At 49.7% G+C, this 21731-nt stretch overlaps 1 protein-coding gene across 1 annotated transcript in view; it reads left to right on the forward strand.

Moving 5' to 3' along the window:
• The window catches only part of arsk (arylsulfatase family, member K), a 118305-nt gene that overhangs the window by 73129 nt on the left and 23445 nt on the right, over positions 1-21731 (forward strand). Inside the window, exon 6 of the mRNA XM_072516315.1 lies at positions 17003-17227. Within this exon, the coding sequence (XP_072372416.1) occupies positions 17003-17227 (225 nt within the window). The remainder of the gene's footprint in view (positions 1-17002; positions 17228-21731) is intronic.

Genomic DNA, 21731 nt, shown 5'->3' on the forward strand with positions numbered 1-21731 from the left:
TATTGCGAAGGCAGGGCCCCGGCTGAGGAGGTCGTCGGCGGGGTCCAGGAGGGGTAGGAAGGAGTGGAAGGGTGGGCAGCGCGGCAGGAGAGGTACGATTGTACATTACGGGATGCGACCGTCCTGCAGAGCGCCAAGGTTTTTGTCTCTGCCAGTTCGAGCGTGGCCCCTTCCAGCAATCGTTCTCGGATGCGGTCCGACGCAATCCCCGTCACGAAAGCATCACGCATGAGGAGATTCGAGTGTTCGACGGCCGTGATGGCCTGGCAATCACAGTCCCGGACGAGTGGGATTAGGGCCCGCCAGAAGTCTTCGATGGACTCACCAGGTGGTTGCGAGCGCGTGGCAAGTACATGCCTGGCGAAGAGCGTGTTCGTCTTCTGCACGTAGTGTTCTTTGAGGAGTTCCATTGCTTTTGTGTAATTCGTGGCGTCTTGGATCAACGGGAACACGCTGGAGCTCAGTCTGGAGTTTATCTTCTGAGCCTCCGTTGGCGCGGGGTCCGCCGCGCTAATGTAAGCCTCGAAACATGCTAGCCATTGAGTAAAGTCTGTCCTGGCGTCGGGCGAGTGCGGATCCAGCTGCAGGCTATCGGGCTTAATTTTAATATCCATTCTGTGGAAAAACTGACTGTAATAAATTGATGCACGATCAATTGCACAAAGACTAAAGTTGGGTACAACTGTGGCTTTATTACAGTCAGATGTGTGGCCTCCTGCTGCAGCTGGCGAAATGGCAGAGCACTGGAGGTCATACATATTTATACAGTTCTCCGTGGGTGGAGCCAGCCGGCAGGAGCTACTGGCGAACCTGTAGTACAGGTCCTACCTTACATCGCCTATTACAGTGGTTCACCACAAGGCGTTTCTCTAGTTGTGGCCTTCCCCGCTTGAGCAATATTTTCTCGGGTCACGGAAGCAGCGAATATCAACTTCTGGGGGTTTTTAAACTGACTACTTGGGTCGCAACGTTTGGCCAACACATTCAGATGCCAACTCGGGACCTGGATTTCTTGGGATTGCAATTTCTGCCCACTTCAGAATTTAACTTTTTTCAGGACATATGTTGTCCAGGAATTTTACATTTTTAGCTCACCCTGATAGGTCTCTGAATTCTACACGGGTATTTTTTTGTAAGCGTATCTTAAATGGCTTCATTAAAGAGGAGTTTCGTCAGCAAAGGAAGGAAATGCAGAGCTACTGGTTGAAGGCGATTGAGGGGGCAGTGGTATCTTTTCACAGGTCCCTGCAACTGGTGGAAAAATGCCTCAACACTGGGGAGACAATCCAGGAGGTGGAGAAGGTGGTGTCCGACCAGACTGACCGTATTGTGCCTTTGGAGGTGGAGGTGGCGATCCTAGGGGATCTACCAGTCGCTGTGGTCGAAGGTGAAGGACCAGGGGAATAAGTCCAGGTGACATAACCTACGGTTTTTGGGTCTGCAGGAGGGAGTGGAGGGAATGAGCAGCACAAACTATGCTGTGAGGATGTTGGTTGGGTTGGTGGATGAGATGGTGTTGGACAAGGCTCCAGAGGTGAACCGAGCCCATAGGTCTTTGAGGCAGAGGCCGAGAACGGATGAGCCGCTGCGGGCAGTGATTGTGCGAATGCACAAGTTTCTGGGCAAAGAAAAGTTCATGAGGTGGGCTAGGACGAAATGGGTCTATGAATTGGAGGGAAATCTAATCTGGATTTATCAGGACATTGGAACTGAGTTGGCCAGGATGCAAGCAGGGTTCAACAAGGCCAAAGTAGTGCTGTACCGGCGACAGATTCAATTCGGGGTGTTGTACCCGGCAAGACTTATGGCGGGAATATTACTTTCGGATGCCGGAGGAGGCAAATGACTTTATCAGGGATCATGAGCTGGGAGAGAGCTGAATGGTGACTTTGGATGGATGAGTTATGTATGCGAAAGTTGAGAACTTGTTATGGTTCTTGTTTGCCGATGTGGGGGGGGGGAAGTTAAGTTGTAAATTTGTAACCCTCCTCCTACTTTGTTTGGGAGGTCGTCTTGTGTTTTGGGGTTTTTTTTTGTAAGGTTGTATTTTTGGTGCTTTCTGGGATGTGTTGATGTCCTTGATTATTGTAATTGGATGCTTGTTGCGCAAGTTAAGGGGGGAGGGATGGGGGAGTGTTGGATGGGGCCTTTGGAGGAGAGTAGTCGTGACGCTAGCGACAAATGCTAGTGAATGGGAGTGCAGTGGAGGGGGGGGAGGCTGCAATGATTGGCCAGTGTGTGTGGGGGGGGGGGGTGTTGGAGGAGAGAGGTTTGCGAAGGGGGGGGGAATACAACATGGCAGATATAGAGGATGAGTGTGGTCATGGGCGTGGCGGGAGGGCCATACTGGATGGGCCCGGTTTAGAGTGGGAATGGGCAATGCTGACCCTAAGGTGGTGATGGCAGACACTGGAGGGGTGGGGTGTATAAGCGTCCGGTGAGAATCGTGGCATGGAATGTCCGCGAGCTGAATGAGCCAGTCAAGAGGTCCCGGGTGTTCGCACACTTGAAGAGCTTGAGAGCGAGGTGATTTTCTTGTAGAAAATGCATTTCCTGGTGAATGATCAAGAGCTGGATTCTCTGCCAGCGGGGATGCTCCATTTTTCCGGCAGCCCAGGAGTTTCCCGACGGCATGGGGCTGCCCCAGAATGGGATACTCCATTGACTTGCCGGCGTAATGGAGCATCCCGCCGACGGGTTAAAACAGAAATGTGGTGGGGCGGAGAATCCAGCCCCAGACGAGGCAGGGATGGGTAGGACAAGTGTTTCACTCGGGGTTGATTCAAAATCAACGGTGGTGGCCATTTTGTTGAGGAAGAAAACTGAGATTACAGGGGCCAGTGAGTGCGGGACTGGGGGCGGGGGTGGAAGAGAGAGAGGTATGTGATAGTGAGTGGGGTGTTGGTAAATGTGTATGCGCCTAATTGGTTTTGTAAAGAGGTTACTGGGTGCGATTCCGGACCTGGAATCCCACCAGTTGATCATGGGAGCAGGGGATTTTACTTGTGTAAATGGAGCTGAGGTTGAAAAGGTTGAGCCCTAAGTCGATGGGAAGGTCATGAATGGCAAAAGAGCTGGGAGGATTCATAGAAAGGATGGGGATGGTGGATCCATGGAGGTTCGGGAACCAGGGAGGAAGGGGGTATTCCTTCTCTCGTGTGTTGGGTATGTTCCAGGATTGATTTTTTTCATGGTGAGCCAGGCGGCACTGATGGGGACGGTAGGGGCAGAATATGAAGGAATTGTAATCTCAGACAATGTGCCGCACTGGTTATACATGAGGCTTTGTTCGGAATAGGTGAAGAAGCCGGGGTGGAGATTGGACTCGGGATTTTTGGCTGATGAGTTCTGTGGGAAGATGGGAGTGCGAATTAAGAACTATGTGGAGCTCAATCAGAATGGTGAGGTGTCAGCAGCTACGTTTTGGGTGACCTTAAAGACAGTGGTTCGAGGGGAAATTATTTTGTTCAATTCCCTAAGGGATAGGTTGAGGAGGGAGGTGCACCGGCAGTTATTGGATGAGATCGTTGAGGTGGACAGGAAATACTCGGTGGTCCCCATGAAGGAGCTGTTGGCAAAGAGAAAGAAGTTGCAGGGACAGTTGGACCATTTGACAACGGGTAAGACAGTGGGGCAGCTTCGGAGGGCTGAGCCGGAGGGGGAGGGGGAGGCAGAGGAAATGGGGCAGTTTCTGGATGCGTTGGATTTCCCAGAGTTTGAGCAGGGGAAGAGGCAAGCATTGGAGGAACCGTTGGGGTTAAGGGTGGTGATGGAATGTATTAATGGAATGTAGTTGGGGAACGGCCTGGGGCTGGACAGCTTACCAATGGAGTTTTAAAAGCAGTTTTGTGACGGAGTTGGCTCCCATCTGGTGGGTATGTTTAGTGAGGCAGTGGAAAAGAGGGGGTTGCTGGCTATGTTAACGCAGGCATCGATTTTGTTGATCCCGAGAAAGGGAAATGTGAGTGTGAGTCCTACAGGCCCATTTTGTTACAACACGGACGTGAAAGTCCTAGCGAAGGTGTTGCAGGGACAGTTTCGGGGCAGCACGGTAGCATTGTGAATAGCACAATTGCTTCACAGCTCCAGGGTCCCAAGTTCGATTCCGGCTTGGGTCACTGTCTGTGCGGAGTCTGCACATCCTCCCCGTGTGTGCGTGGGTTTCCTCCGGGTGCTCCGGTTTCCTCCCACAGTCCAAAGATGTGCAGGTTAGGTGGATTGGCCATGATAAATTGCCCTTAGTGTCCAAAATTGCCCTTAGTGTTGGGTGGGGTTACTGTGTTATGGGGATAGGGTGGAGGTGTTGACCTTGGGTGGGGTGCTCTTTCCAAGAGCCGGTGCAGACTCGATGGGCCGAATGGCCTCCTTCTGCACTGTAAATTCTATGATTCTATGTAAGTGGGAGGGGTGCATCCCGGAGGTGGTTTCTGAGGGCCAAACAGGTTTTCTGAAGGGGTGTAGCTCTCTAGTAACGTTAGGAGGTTGCTGAATGTAATTATGACTCTGTCAGGGTATGGGAGCCAGAGGTGATTGTGTCCATAGACCCGGAGAACGCATTTGACCGGGTAGAGTGGAGGTACCTGTTTGAAGTTCTGAGGTGTGGGTTTGGACAGAAATTTGTGGCGTGGGTTCGATTGTTGTATGCGTCCCCCGTGGCTAGTGTTCAAACAAACAAGACAAGTTTAGGGTATTTTGGGTTGCATGGGGGACGAGGCAGAGGTGCCCGATATCACCGTTGTTATTTGCGTTGGCGATCGAGCCTTTGGCGATGGCCCTTCGGGCGTCAGCTAAGTGGCGAGGGATTGTGAGGCTGGTTGGGAGCACCAGGTATCACTGTATGCGGACGACCTGTTGTTGTGTCGAATCCGTTGGAATGTATGGGCAATATCATAGATTATCATAGAATTTACAGTGCAGAAGGAGGCCATTCGGCCCATCGAGTCTGCACCAGCTCTTGGAAAGAGCACCCTACACAAGGTCAACACCTCCACCCTATCCCCATAACCCAGTAACCCCACCCAACACTAAGGGCAATTTTGGACACTAAGGGCAATTTATCATAGCCAATCCACCTAACCCGCACATCTTTGGATTGTGGGAGGAAACCGGAGCACCCGGAGGAAACCCACGCACACACACGGAGGATGTGCAAACTCCGCACAGACAGTGACCCAAGCCGGAATCGAACCTGGGACCCTGGAGCTGTGAAGCAATTGCGCTATCCACAATGCTACCGTGCTGCCCAATATTATGAGCTTATTGGGGAGATTTGGGCTTTTTCCGGCAATAAGTTGAACGTAGGGAAGAATGAGGTGTTCCTGGTGAGTGTGGCAGCTTGGAGGAGGGGGGAGACAAACCTGGGGGTGCTACCATTTTAAGTTGGCAAGGAGCTGTTTAGGTATTTGGGGATTTGGGTAACACATGAGTGGGCCACAACACATCGATGGAACTTGACAGGGTTCGTGGAAGAGGTTAAAGGGGACTTTAAAAGGTGGGATATGTTGCACTTGACGTTGGCTGGGAGCGTGTAGGTGGTAAAGATGAATGGGCTGCCAAAGTTCCTGTTTGTTTTTCAGTCCCTACCGATTTTTCTCCCCAAGACCTTTTTTCCAGAAGGTGGAGAAGCTGGTCTCAGAATTTGTGTGGGTAGGGAAGTTAGCGAGTGTGAAGAGGGTTCTGCTACAAAGGCAGAGAGGGGCATTGGTGCCCCCAAGCCTGATGCACTACTATTGGGCAGCGAATGTGGAGGGGGGGGGGCCGAGTGGACCTGAGTGGACAAGTTCAGTCCTACAGGGGCTCGGGTTTGAGGGCCTTGGTGACGGCCCGTTGCCATTAGCCTCGAGGAAATATATAGGGAGTCTGGCGATGGAGTTGACTATTAAGATTTGGAATCAGCTGAGGAGGCGCTTTAAATTGAAACAGATGTTGATGTTGACACCACTGTATGTAAACCACAGGTGTAAGCCGGGGGGGATGGATGGGATGTCTAGGTGGTGGAGGGAGATGGGGTTGGAGCAGGTCAGAAATATGTTCTCAGAAGGGAAATCCGCTCTGTTGGATGAGCTGTGGGAGTGGTTTGAGTTACCAAGGGGAAGTGAGTTTAGGTAATGGCAGATGCAGGACTTTGCGAAAAAGGAGTTGCCAACGTTCCCCCACCTTCCAGAGTACATACTATTGGAGGAACTGCTGCTCCTAGATGAGGGGGGGGGGGGTGCAGGATCAGGATGGTTGGGAGACCAGAGTAAGGCGCTGGTAGAAAGGATTACGCAAACGTGGGAGGAGAAGTTGGGAAGGGAGATAAGCTGGCGTCTCTGGTGTGAAGCGATGCGGCAAGTGAACTCAACTTCTTCCTGTGCGGGGGCTTCCGCTGACGGCGGGCGGGAGGCAGCGGCACACTGGAGGGCCCGCGCTCAGGAACAGAGACTTTGGGGTTTTAACGCCTGGTCCCAGGGGCAACGGAGGCTGAAAAAGTTGTAAGAAGGCACAGGGAGGAGAAATGTCCAAGTTTGGGAGAAAAACTGCCGTGAAAAAGGGGCTTAATGAAAGTCCGCCAGTGAGTGGAAAAGTTAGCGCAGGAACTGTAAGGAAAGCGGAGGCTGGGGCACCAGGGGAGGCCGCATTGCTCACAGCAGAAGAAATGACCAAGGTAATGGTCGTGGAACTTGAATAACAGTTCACAAAGCACATGGAAGCGATGAAGAAGGAGATGGGGGCGGTATTGAAAGTGCTGGTGGAGGAGGCGATTGCCCCGGTGAGGGCGGCGGTATCGAACGCAGCGGCAGAGGAGTGGGAGCAAGGTGAGACACTGAAGGAAGTGGAAGAGGCATTATCGCAGCACAGTGATCAACTCACCTCAATGGGGAAGAAGTTGCGGAAGGTGATAGAGACCAACAAGGATCTGCGAGGCAAAATGGAAGACCTGGAAAACAGATCCAGGCGGCAGAATCTGAAGATCGTGGGTCTGCCCGAAGGGGTGGAAGGCCCGAGGCTGATGGAGTATCTTGCCACAATGTTGGGGGAGGGGGAGGATCTCTATCGATACGAACTGGATCAGGCTCATTGGTCGTGGAGGCCTGTACCAAAGGCGAGTGAGCTGCCAAGAGTAGTAACTGTGTGTTTCCGTAGGTACAGCGTGAAGGACAAGGTCCTGTGCTGGGCAAAGCAGAAGCGGGTGGTGCAGTGGGCTGGAGCTGGTATACGCATATACCAGGACTTTATGGTGGAGTCGGCGAGGAGGCAGGCTGCCTTCAGCCGGGTGAAGAAGGCACTGTACATCAACAAGGTGCAGTGCGGCATATATATCCAGCTAAGTTGAGGGTGACCTACAAATCCCAGGACTTATATTTTGGGACGGCGGAAGCTGTGGAGGAGTTTGCAAAGGCAGAAGAACTGTAGCAGAATTGAGAAATGGGACTGAGAGTGGGTCGTGTACCGATGTAGCCTCATGTAACTTTATTTTTTGACTGCGTGTTGGTGTATGTACTAAATGAGTCAACGCTGTATGTTTGGACAAGGGAAGAGTTGGAATTTCATTTGCAATGATTGTTCTTTGGGGCTTGGGTGTGTATGCTGGGGTTGTGTGCTAAAGGGGATTTCCAGGTTTTCCTGGGACCGGGCAAGGGGGAAGGAGACTCGGGCAGGGGCCTCCACGCTGGCAAGTGAACGGGAGTGAGGTGGGGAGAGAGGCTGCGGCCATCGGAGCCTGGTAGAACCGGTCTCGGTGAGTCGAGTTGGGGAAAGGAACCGAGGTTGGGGGGAGAAATTTACAAGAGGAAGTGGAGGGGAGGAGTCTGGGAGGGGGGGGTGTCATGATATACATCAGCATATCATGGTGCAATCGCACACACATTGACACACTGATGGACATACAGTAGGACCAACCAGCATACACAACATCGCAGCCAATCACCAGTGAGAGCACACGCACTATAAAGACAGGGGACACCAGAGTTCCCGCTCATTCTAGCAGCAGCCAGCTCAGAGCACAGAGCTCACAGCCTGCCTCTCGGACATGAAATGAAATGAAAACCGCTTATTGTCACAAGTAGGCTTCAAATGAAGTTACTGTGAAAAACCCCTAGTCGCCACATTCCGGCGCCTGTTCGGGGAGGCTGTTACGGGAATTGAACCGTGCTGCTGGCCTGCCTTGGTCTGCTTTCAAAGCCAGCGATTTAGCCCTGTGCTAAACAGCACCATGTGCTGAGTGCCTCACCTAGATAGTGATAGGACATGGTCCACAGATAAGCTGGTAATGCACGGACCCAAGCTTACAGTATGTTATTACAGTTGAGTTGTTAATAAAATAGAGTTACACCATCTCCAACCGTGTTGACCTGTTTGTAGACCAGAACACCCAACACGACATGGTTCCAGGAGTGGACGCATACTAGCCCCTGTGAGGCCTACCTGCAACTTATCAGCAATCCGCCATCCTGCAGCATGGAGAACATCAACCTGCTGCCGCTACGCATCGCTGGCAATCTCTGGGTGAATTGGAAGCTTTTTAAACAGTGCTTCCAGCTCTTCCTAGAGGCCACAGACAGGGAGAATGCATCGGACACCAGGATGATAGCCCTTCTTCTCTCCACGGCAGGGCAACACGCCATCCACATCTTTAACTCCCTTACATTCGCGGACGGCGAGGACAAAACCAAAAACAAGACGGTGCTCCTAAAATTTGATGAACACTTCAGCGTTGAGGTTAATGAAAGCTTTGAAAGGTACCTGTTCCAGCAGCGCCTGCAGGGTAAGGACGAGCCTTTCCAGTCTTATATAATGCACCTCCACATCCTCGCGCAGTCCTGTGGCTATGGGCCCACCTCTGACTCCATGATACGCGACCAGATAGTTTTTGGGGTCATGTCGGACACCCTGCGCCAGCTGCTCCTTAAAATCAAGCAACTCACCCTAGCGACGGCCATCGAGACCTGTGTCCTGCATGAGAACGCCACCAGCCGGTACTCACACATCCAGGCGGCTGAAACGGCGCGGCAGGGGCCCCACGAGGCGGAGCGGGTCCAAACGATCGAGTTCCCCTCGGCCCGTGGCCCAGACGAAGGCGGCCGTTTCGCGCGCTTTCCGAGGCCTCCCGCACTTGTACGCGCCAAAAGAGGGGACGTTGACGCGGAGGAACGCGATGCGCAGGCGCGCACTACGCAAGACCACACCGTGCATGCGCGGTGGCGCAACGAACGCACTGACGTCATGACCTGTGGCTCCGCCCATTTAAAGCGACAATGTCCGGTCAAAGCGCGACAATGCCTACGCTATGGCAGGCTTGGCCACTATGCTGCCTGCTGTCGCACACCTCAGCCTGCCAACTCGCAACAGTTTAACCAGCCTCGCAGAAAAGTTCGGGCAATTCTACCCACGTTCACCGAGTCCGATCCTGACATCATACAGACCAGTAACACTGAGGAGAGGGAGCCTTTCCGCATTGCTGTCATCAACAAGAACAAGCTGTCCCCGAGTCGAATGCACCAGCCACTGTCGGTGCACCGCATTGATCCGGACGACGTGTGGTGTGCCACCCTGACGGTCAACCAATCTCAGATCACATTCCACCTGGACACGGGTGCTTCCGCAAATCCCCTCGCATGGTCAGCACTTCAAACCCTGAGGGTCAAGCCAGCAATTCTTCCATCCATCTGTCAACTGGTCGACTATAATGGCAACGTCATCCCCGCCACGGGGTCGTGCCAACTCAAAGTGACGCACAACTCGCGTAAAGCCATCCGACCCTTCGAGATCATGGGCTATTCAAAGGACTCTGCTAGGTGCACAGGCGTGCAAACCCCTCCACCTCGTTCAGCGAATACACTCTTTCTCACCAGAAGGCACGCCTGACTTCCAAGATGCGGAATTCAGGGCGCAACTAAACTCAATCCTCTCTCACAACCAGGATGCTTTCGAGAGCCTGGGTACACTGCCCTACACATACAAAATCCTGTTCAAACAGGATGCCACCCCGGTGGTTCATGCACCTCGCAGAGTCCCAGCACCCCTCAAGGACCGCCTCAAGCAGCAGCTGTAGGAACTTCAGGACTAAGGAGTGCTTTCCTGGGTGACGGAGCCAACTGCATGGGTCAGCTCCATGGTGTGCGTCAAGAAGCCTTCCGGTGAGCTCCGGATCTGTGTTGACCCGAAAGACTAAATCGCAATATAATGAGGGAACATTACCCTACAGCCAAACATGAGAAGATCACGTGCGAGATGGCTCGGGCAAAAATATTCACCAAGCTTGATGCCTCAAAGGGCTTCTGGCAGATTCAATTGGATCAGTCCAGCAGGAAGCTGTGTACCTTCAACACTCCATTTGGCAGATACTGCTACAATAGGATGCCATTTGGAATCATATCGGCCTCTGAAGTTTTCCATCGCATCATGGAACAGATGATGGAGGGCATCGAAGGCGTGTGCGTCTATGTGGACGATATCATTAGTTGGTCTACCACACCGCAGGAGCATATCAGTCGCCTCCAACGCGTCTTTCAACGGATACGGGCCCAGGGCCTGCGCCTTAACAGAGCCAAATGTTCTTTTAGCCAAACCGAGCTCAAGTTCTTGGGGGACCACATCTCCCGGTTGGGTGTGCGGCCGGATACCGACAAGGTGGCAGCCATCACGGCGATGCAGAAGCCGACAGACAAGAAGGCGGTGCTACGCTTCCTAGGAATGGTCAACTTCCTGGGAAAATTCATCCCTAACCTCGCTTCCCACACCACAGCTCTCCGGCACCTTGTCAGGAAGACAACTGAATTCCAGTGGCTTCCCACCCACCAGCGTGAATGGGAGGAGCTCAAGGTCCAGCTTACCACCGCCCCGGTACTGGCGTTCTTCGTTCCTGCAAGGGAGACGAAGATCTCGACTGACGCCAGCCAACCCGGCATTGAGGCGGTCCTCCTGCAACGAGATGATGCCTCATCATGGGCCCCTGTCACCTATGCGTCACGTGCCATGACCCCCACAGAGCAGCGCTATGCGCAAATTGAGAAGGTGTGCCTAGGTCTGTTGACTGGCGTTGACAAGTTCCACGACTATGTGTATGGCCTTCCCCAGTTCACTGTGGAGACCGACCATCGTCCGCTGGTTGGCATCATCTAAAAGGACCTTAATGACATGACCTCCTTGCCTCCAGCGCATTCTGCTCAAACTCCGGAGGTACGACTTTCAACTTGTATACACCCCGGGTAAGGACCTGGTCACAGCAGACGCTCTGTCCAGGGCAGTCGACACTCCGTCCGACCCAGAGGGGTTCGTTGGCCAAGTCGACGCACATGTAGCCTTCACTTCTGCCAATCTGCCGGCCACTGACTAACGCCTTGCCCACATTCGCCGTGAGACTGTGGCTGACCCCCTTCTGCAACGTGTGATGCGCCACATGACGGACGGGTGGCTCAAGGGACAATGCCCACAGTTTTACAACATTCGGGATGACTTGGCAGTCGTGGATGGTGCCCTCCTGAAGCTGGACCGCATTGTGATCCCACACAGCATGCACCGGCTTGTCTTAGAACAGCTGCACAAAGGCCATCTCGGCGTTGAGAAGTGCCGACGGAGGGCCGGGAATAAATGAGGACATTGCCAACACTGTGCTCAATTGCCCCACCTGTCAGCGGTTCCAGCCGGCACAACCACCTGAGACCCTTCAGCCCCATGAGTTGGTCACGTCCCCCTGATCGAAGGTGGGCATGGACCTGTTCCATGCGCTCGGCAGGGACTACATCATCATCGACTACTTTTCCAGCTATCCTGAGGTCAAACGCCTGCACGACACCACGACATCGGCTGTTATCCGGGCCTGTAAGGAGACCTTTGCTCGCCACGGCATTCCGCTCACCGTGATGTCAGACAATGGCCCCTGTTTCGCGAGTCAGGAATGGTCTTCCTTCACTAGTGCATATAACTATGCACACGTGACGTCCAGCCCTCTGCACCCTCAGTCAAATGGCAAAGCAGAGAAGGGCGTCCACATTGTAAAAAGGCTCCTCTGCAAGGCTGCTGATGCAGGATCTGACTTCTGCCTCGCCTTGCTGGCCTATCGCTCGGCCCCACTGTCCACGGGCCTATCGCCGGCACAACTGCTTATGGGTCGCACCCTCACGACCACTGTGCCGTCCGGTACTTCGGCGGATGCAACAAGAGCGTGAGCAACACAAGGCGGCTCATGATGCTCGGGCAACTGATCTTCCTGCCCTGGTGCCTGGAGATCATGTCCGCATACATCTTCCGGAGGGTGGCTGAGGTTCTTAGACAGGTGGTTCCCCGCTCGTTTCTGGTTTGTTTGCCTGATGGCTCTATTCGCCGCCGCAATCGGCGTGCCCTTCGTCTGGTTCCACGCTCGCTATGAAATTCTGCACCGGCGCCACGCCCTCCTGTTGTCCCTGACATGGACTTTGTTGAGCTTCCGGATACCCTGCCTCCTCCTCACTCGACCGTGGCCCGGCCCATTCCTCAGCCGGTGGATCCTGAACCACCCTTGAGGCGGTCAACCCGAATTCGTCGCCCACCCCAAAGACTTGATTTATACACCTTGCACTATTGGACTCACTGACTTGTTCTGCCGTACTGTTTAAGAGTTTTTCATCGTTTGTTAATAGCATTTGTTTCGTTCTTGGTGTAACATAGCTTTCCTCTGCACCAGGCACCTTCCCGTGTGATGTCATGATATACATCAGCATATCATGGTGCAATTACACACACACTGATGGACATGCAGTAGGGCCAACCAGCATACACAACGTCGCAGCCAATCACCAGTGAGAGCACACGCACTATAAAGACAGGGGACACCAGAGTTCCCGCACATTCTAGCAGCAGCCAGCTCAGAGCACAGAGCTCACAGCCTGCCTCTCAGACATTCACCATGTGCTGAGTGCCTCACCTAGATAGTGATAGGACAGGGACCACAGATAAGCTGGTAATGCACGTACCCAAGCTTAGAGTATGTTATTACAGTTGAGTTGTTAATAAAATAGAGTTACACCATCTCCAGCCGTGTTGACCTGTTTGTAGACCAGAACACCCAACACAACAGGGAGTGTCTACAATACATGGGTGTCATTCACGGTACTCTTTCGGGGATTGGATGGCGTTGAATATTAGGGGGTTGGGGGGGTGGACTATATATGTCAATGGTGACCATAGGCGATTCCTGATTGCTTTTTCTTTTTTCCTCCTGGGGAGGTTTCGTTTTATTTGCTGCTTATATTGTCAGGTGGGCCGTTGTTTGGGGGGTGGTGGGAGGATGGGATCGTTGTTGTTAATAAGGGGATTGACATTGTATTCATTACCGTTTACTGTTTGTTGGTGGGGTGTAAATTCTGAAGAAAATGTGAAAATGGAAAATAAAAATATTTTACAAAAAACAAAACTTCCTCCTGTGCGAGAATGAGCGTGATTCAGTCTAAAGTGGTGCGCAGGGTACACCTAACTCGGGCTCGGATGAATGGGTTCTTCCTGGGGGTAATGGATGGATGTGAGAAGTGTGGACCTGGGCCGGCGAATCATGTTCACATGTTTTGGGGTTGTGAGAAGTTGAAGAGCTTCTGGAGGACAGACTTCAGGACATTATCGAGGATAGTGGAGGCTGAGGTGAAGCCGGACCCCAAGGTGGCGATCTTTGGGGTTTCAGAGGTGCCGGAGCTGCTGGAGGGGAAGGGGATGATGTCGTCATCTTCGCCTCTCTGATTGCCCGGCAACGGATTCTTTTGAATTGGAGGTCAGATACGCCACCAGGGTTTGTGGGCTGGCTGGGAGACCTATATGATTTTCTCCGGTTGGAAAAGATTCAGTTTGCCTTAAGGGGGTCAGAAGAGGACTTTCAGGTTCGATGGAGGCCATTCATGATGATATTTGAGGAGCTGTTTGTCGTGGGGCGGGGGGGGGCGGAGGGGGGGGGGGGGGGGGAGGAGGAGGAGGAAGTATGGGATTAAAAGGGGAATAATTTACAAAATGTTAACTCTGTTTTGTTGGAATGTGGTTTTGTTGTTATTGTTTACATTTTGAATAGTATATATATTTTTTTGAAATACAATACCTCCCATACTCTGGATATTGAAGCTTTGAGCCTTGTGAAGAACCCTGCTGATGTAAATGTGAGAGTATCCCAAAACCCAGAAGGGTAACTTGGAATACCGGTTTTCAGTTTGGTTTATGGTGAGAAAAATATGTGCACCAGGGAGGAATAATAGTCCAGTCACCATGTAAACAATGAATAAAGAATATTTATTGAAAGAAAAAAACACACTGCAACACCAAAGTATACTAATGGCTATACACATACAGTATTACAGGAAATTATCCCTTGGTTCCAACTATCTATATTCCCTGAGCTCTGACAGGTCCCTCTGTTCCCATTACCCTGTAACTCTATGAGCTAAATCCAGCAAATAATTACCACACACAGGTTATGTTGCCACATTTGGGAAAACCGTCTTCAGTTTCCGCGAAGGTGAAATCTGCTCAGTTAAATTTTTGATCTTAACTGGCTGCCTTTTTAGCGATAACTTGTTTTCAGGAGATTGTTTCTGCAGTTGGGTGTGGCTGATTGTAGCTGTGCCTGTGGTTTGTCTCTGTTTCCCTTTTCCCAGTTATTGTGCTATTATACCATTTTTCCCTTTGATGTTATCCACCCTGGCTTTTTGCATAGATGTGTCAATTTCCTTATCTCTCAACTTTGAAGTTACCTTCTCTATACCCCATTGTTTTCCTCTTGTCACCTAGGTAAACACTTGCTTTTATGACTGATATGTTAAGTCGCATCTTAATATCTCTTCAGACATCTCCATTTTTATTTATTTTTGCCCCAATTTCATTTTTCAAATCTTAATTTTCCTCAATTCTTAACAATCTTCTGCTGCAATGAGGAATTTAATTTCTACCTTCAGCTTCCACGTCTTTCTTTGGAGCTTTTATCTGGCGATTTTGTGTGCCTTATCTTTTTGAGTTTTTCTTCAAGTCAGAATGCTTTGTTTTTGCCTTCCGTTTTCCAAGACTTTTCTTTGCAGTCGTTGCAAGTTTTTGAAGTGTTCCACTCACTGCCACAGTGTTATATGGTTTGGGCATAGTTTGATAAGTGTTATTAAGGTATTTGTCATCTTGGGTAGTTGAACAATGAGTATTTATTAACTACTAGAAACTATAAACATGGGTACAAAGGTCCACGATCGGAGCTCTTGATTGCTCCTACACATAGCACTGTCCAACCCTACATGTATCCCTGTGCAAGTCTTGTGTCCCTTACATCACAGTGCGGACAGTACTGTACTCAATTCAGTGTTGACCCTTTATGTGCCACATCACCATAAATATTCACTCCCTCCTCCACCAATGTACACTGGCAGCAGTGTATTATCTACAAGGTGCTCTTCAGTAACTCTTTCAACAGCACCTTCCAAACCCATGACCTCCACCCACCTAGCAGAACAAGGGCAGCAGACACATGGAAACACCAACACCTATAGGTTCTCCTTCAAGCAGATGCGAGCGCTGCTCAAGAGGTCCGGCTAACCACGCACACATGTTCTGGTCTTGTCCCACCCAAGCTCGTGGGTTTCTGGGTCTACTTCTTTAGCACCATGTCAGCAATTCTGAAGATTGAGCTGGAGTCCTGTCCTTTAATGGCCATATTTGGGGTGTCAGACTCGCCGGAGCTGCAGACGGGCACAGGGGCAGATTTCCTGGCCTTTGCCTCGCTGATTGCCCAGAGGCGAGTACTGCTGGGGTGGAGGTCGGCATCTCCACCTATGGTCTCGGTGTGCCTGGGAGACCTGTTAGAGTTCTTATACCTCAAGAAAGTCAAGTACATCATAAGGGGAGCAATGAAGGGGTTCTATCGGAGATGACAGCCGTTTGATTATTTCAAGGAATTGGTCACCGTTAGTTGTTAAAGTTGGAGGGGAGAGAAGGGAAGGGGGAGGGGTTAGGTTGTGTGAGGGGTTTTATATTTGGGTTTTTTATGTATGGTAATTGTGTTTATTCTTGTTTTTTTGTATTGTAAAATGTAAAACATTTGAATTAAAATATATATTTTTTTAAGTTCTCCAAGCCACACAACATGCTCACTTGAACTATATCACCATTCCTTCACTGTCGCTAGGTCAAATTCCCAGAACTATCTTCCCAATAGCACTGTGGGTGTACCTACACCATATGAACTGCAGTGGTTGAAGAAGACCTACATTCCTTGAACAAATTAAAAAAGTAAACAATTACCATTTCTAGACTTTGAACTTACCACAGGTCCTTAAAATGTCGACTTGTCTTATTTGTTTTGCTTATTTAATTCAAAAGAAATGGCTATAATGTTCAATACAACTGTGGTACTTCCTTTATTATTTTTCATGGGCATGTGGATATTGCTGGCAAGGCAAGCATTTGGTATCCTCGTTACCCTTGTACTGCCATTTATTTCCCGAAAGGGCTTTAGTGACAATAATGTCATTGCAACAATTGATGATCAAGCATTGTGCAGGTTTTGCTGCATAAGTGCCCCTTATTAGCACTGTCAATGGCATTGTCAATTGCTTTGCTAATTGATAGAGTGATGTCATGGTAATTGGCTGAAATGAATTTATCCTGCTTTTTGTAAACAGGCCATAACTGGACAATTTCCCACACTGTTAGATAGATGCCAGTGTTGTTACTGTACAGGAGCAGCTTGGCTAGGGATGATGGCAAGTTCTGGAAGTCATTAGTGTCACAGCTGCAATGTTGTCAGGGCCCACAGGCTTGCTGTACCTACAATGTGCTCTGACAAAGGTATAGCCATTATAATTATGCAGTGGTGGGGAGGGCCATTCCTGGCAGACACTGCCAGAAGACACACCTGCTCCCAGAGGATATTGTATTACACCTGGCTTCAGGTTATTATCAACAGCGCACTCTTCCCTGTGTTTGGGCACTTTGAAGAGAGCAAAAACTTTTGATAAGATAACATTAAAGCTTTTCACTTTTTTGTTGTATCAACTGAATGTTAAAATTGAACAATTGTTTTACACAGGGGAAATTTTAACAGCCCTGAATGACACTGGGTTCCAAAAGAATACTTATGTAATTTTTACTTCTGATCACGGTGAACTGGCAATGGAACATCGTCAATTCTATAAAATGAGTATGTATGAGGCAAGTTCTCATGTTCCTTTACTGATGGTTGGACCAGGTATCTCAGGAGGACAACAGATTTCAGATTTGGTATCTCTTGTGGACATTTATCCAACTCTTCTCGGTGAGTAATACGTATGTGTCTGAGATTAATAATTAAATTAAATTTATATTATGCACTAAATATATTATGTACAAAATATATGTATGTTGTATGTATAATATATTTGTCATAGAATCATAGAATGTATAGTGCAGAAGGAGGCCATTCGGCCCATCAAGTCTGCACCGACCCTTGGAAAGAGCACTCTAACTGAGCCCACACCTCCAGCCTATCCCCATAACCCAGTAACCCCACTGAACTTTTTTGGACATTAAGGGCTATTTACCATGGTCAATTCACCTAACCTGCACATCTTTGAACTGTGGGAGGAAACGGGAGCACCCGGAGGAAACCCACGCACACACGGGGAGAACGTGCAGACTCCACACAGACAGACAGTGACCCAAGCCAGGAATTGAACCTGGGACCCTGGAGCTGTGAAGCAACTGTGCTAACCGCTATGCTATGCGCTGCCCTTTGTATAAATTTTTTATTTTCTGTTCAGTGTTTAGTGTAGATGTAGATTATTATCCTGTTCTTCGTTCTAGCCACAAATAAAGAGAATCAAAGGAGCTCATATAACATAGTGCAAAGGGTTTGTTTACAAGATGCTGCTCAAACAGGGTGTAATAGTGAACTTTACAAATGCCAGCGAGATGCTCCGATGATGTCATAATAATCTTTATTAGTGTCACAAGTAGGCTTACATTAACACTGCAAAGAAGTTATTGTGAAAATCCCCTCGTCGCCACACTATGGCGCCTGTTCGGACACACTGAGGGAGAATTCAGAATGTTCAATTCACCTAACAAGCACATCTTTCGGGACTTGTGGGAGGAAACTGGAGGAAATCCACACACAAACTGGGAGAACGTGCAGACTCCACACAGACAGCGACTCAAGCTGGGAATCGAACCTGGATCCCTGGCGCTGTGAAGCAACAGCGCTAATCACTGCTACCGTGCCGCCCATTGCATAATAATTATCTTTATTGTCACAAGTAGGCTTACATTAACACTGCAACGAAGTTACTGTGAAAATCCCCTAGTCTCCACATTCTGGCACCTGTTCGGATACACTGAGGGAGAATTTAGAATGTCCAATTCACTTAACGTGACATTACACCAGCCAATGGTGTGTTACTCTGATACATAACTCCCCTCCCTCTTTACCCCTTTGCTGCCCTGGCATTTTTGCTAATACAGATCCAACACATGCCATAAATATTGTTATGCCATGGCTACACATATCCATTAGTAAGCAGTCTCTTGGGCGGACGTCTGTCTCGCTATGGCGCAACATGATGATTTCATGAATGTGGCTCTTAGGGATGCTCGGAGTCTCTTCCTGTACACTGATCAGTCTGCCGAAACCAACTCAGGAACTGTCTCTGGTTGTGTGGATGATTCTGTTGGAACAGATTCCATAATTTTGGCAATTCTTATCCTCAAGTTAAGGCATTTCACTGTCCACAACTCTGTGGTGAAAAAATCTGGTCTAGATTCTATACACTGTGCAGACATTAATTGGTCAGCATGCCGATGCCAAATTCGTTCGTAGTCCGTTTATACAGTATATGTAATTGGACCCATTTTGGCTAATGCTTAAATGATTGTATGAAACGTTCATCTAAGCCTTTGGTAGCTGGATGGAAGGGGGAAGATTTGAAATGGCAGATTCCACACCCCTTCAGGTAGTCCTCTCCTTGAACAATGTGAAGAGGAAATCCACTTTCTGCTCATTAACTTCACAGTTACTTGGATGAAGCTCTTCAGCGACACTATCTTCTTTGTATATGTCCTCAAGACCACATCAGATGGTTGAAATGGCAGCTACTTCAATTGCTGAAGGTATATTGAGTCTGCAATGATACTGCAGCACCCGTATCCACTTCTATCTTAATAGTGTCCCCATTTAATTTTGGATAGACTTAAAATCGTTGCTGGTCTCCTTGTACTGTTAGAATGCCGAGTTTACATTCCTTAAGCTGACTTGACACTGGTACTCAGTGAGTCTTCAGTTGGATCACTAAACTGATAAACACGCCCTATAGACTTTGCAGTATTTTTTTGGTACACTTTTGTGCAGATGAATGTTGGCGTGGCCAACATGCCTTGGCAATGTGACTAACTTTATCACAATTTTTGCATTTGTTCTTACTCCAACAATCTTCAGCCACATGTCACACTTGGTTGCAGAGATGACATGGTAGGTTCTTGGTGGACCTGCTTCTCTCAGACTCCATCTTATGGGCTTTAGCTTGAACTCTAATCAGCTAAACAACTCTCGCAGCAAGTTCCATAGACATTGCAATTTCTATAACAGATTTCAGTGATGCAGCAAATTGTAAAATGTTTTCCCCTTCCTCCACGATGGTGAAAGTGGAATCTTTTAGCTATTAATAGTGGACTGAGAGACATTTTCCCGCATGACGGTCATCGCCTCATCATATGACGTCTCCAGATTTAGCTGGGTGTACTAAATTCTGCAGCAATCTAATGTTTTCATCCCAACTGAACTGAGAAAGGTCTCAGTATGCAAGTCTACTGGTGCCTGTTTGGCTTTAAGGAAAGTCTGGAACCTTTACTCATCAGAGTTCCATGTCGTCGTCTCCTCATCAAATACATCCATACCAACTTTTCTTCCCACCATTTTGGGGATTGCAGCTCCGTGATCTGTGTCACTCAGCCTTCTGCCTGTCTTCCCTGCCATTTATTTTCTCTCTGTTTGAAGAAGACAAATTCACAGCGCACAAGCAGACCAGCTTTTTCTGGGCCTCGCTCAATTCCCGGGCAGTTGGTTGTAGAGTTGGCAGCCCTGTAGGTTTGTGTTCCTGCGGCCTGTTTCAGTGCTTCGTGCGCAGTCTCCGAAGCTCTCCCCACTACAATGGTAAGTGTACTGAAAACTTTGATCCTCCGTTTGAAGCAGAGACAGACTTACAATGAAACACACAACTCTGCAGTGCGGGGCGCAGGCCACTGAGGTGCCCTATTCTGAGAGGTGTGTTCCCCCAAAAGTGTAAGAATGCCTTTGCTGCAAAACTTCCAGCAAGGCGAGAAGGAGGCGCAGTGGGGAGACTCTTGACTTCCAGGCCAGGACTGAGAAATGTGGACGGGCAACCAACGATAAAGAACAGAGGCCACCAAGCTAGATAACTAGCCTGAAGTGTACGCGGTCATCGAGGGTCGAAGTTTGAGGCCGGCCATCTGAGCGAGAAGTGAGAGGTTAGCAGAGCAGCAGTTGGGAGATATGAAGAATGCCAGGCAAACGCTGGCTTCGTATCTCAGGGAATCTGGTAGCAGCAGCCAGGGAGAGCGGGGCGACTCTTCCAGAGCCAGAGGCCAGCCAGGGAGGGCTGAGGGGACTGGACTGGACAGCAACTGTACTGGGCGGCAAGGGCGAAGAGAACAGAGGCCAGGCCTGATAGCCAGCAGCAACAGCCAGCCAGGAGCACACATGGTTGTCGAGGCTTGAGGCCAGGCCACTAGAGCAAGAGCCAAGAGGTGAGCAGAGGGTGAAATTCGCCTTAAGGGGATCGGTCAGGAGGTGCGAAGAAGGCCAGGCAAGGGCAGGTGTTGTGGCTTGGCCAGCAGGAGCCGGGCAACCCGACCAGAGCCAGAGGCCAGCCAGACATCAGAGCTGAGAGTGACAGGGCTGGGCCATGCAACAACCGGACTAGGCAGCAAGGGTGCAATTTTGGGTTTCTGTGCCTTGCATTGAGGGTGGGCAGGATCAGGACAGCATTGGTGTCATTCGGGTGGGGCTTGACATCATTGGAGGCGAGGCTCAACGTCATTAGGGGGTGGGCCGCCACATCGGGGGGGCGGGGTGTGACGTGGAACCCCGCAAAGAGGAAGAGCGCGAGTCCTCAAAAGTATAGGTTCACCTCTGGTTTGGAGTAAGTCCCCAGTAACTCGCAGTTGTCTGAACTTTTGTTTAAACCCTTTTATTTCAACTGGTAGCTATTTCAATCGACCGGATGATTCGCCAACGCCCCAGTACAAACTGTATAGTGTCCGAGTATTTACTTGAATTTTTACTTGCCACAATGATTACGTTTTTGAAGTCGTCAATGTTTCCCCCAACCTCACTCCCAATGGTGCATGGGTCTGGATCTCTGTCGATGATTCCTTCTTCTGGCTTCAATGTCGTCGTCAAAAGTTGTTTTCCTCCCTTTTGTTTTACGGCCCAGATCTTTTCTTGTATTCGCTGTTGTAGCTACAAAGAGAAAGAATCAGAGGTGGCACACATCGAGTATATATATAATTGTGCAAGGGGTTTATTTACACGATGCTAGAGTACAATGGTGAGCTCCACAAAATGCTCCAATGGTGACATTGCCTAACATCGTGACATTACACCAGGCAATGATGTTATTCTGATACAGAACAATTATCTACATACATTTCACTTCTGAAATCTACATTTCAGTTTTCCTTAAATTGAGAGATGAAAGTTTTCATGAAGGAAATCTCAACGGATGATCTCAAATGAATGTGGGTAGTCTCAAACGAACTCCAGTTGC

This window comes from Scyliorhinus torazame, chromosome 9 (assembly GCF_047496885.1).
Source record: "Scyliorhinus torazame isolate Kashiwa2021f chromosome 9, sScyTor2.1, whole genome shotgun sequence".
NCBI classification, from domain to species: Eukaryota; Metazoa; Chordata; class Chondrichthyes; order Carcharhiniformes; family Scyliorhinidae; genus Scyliorhinus; species Scyliorhinus torazame.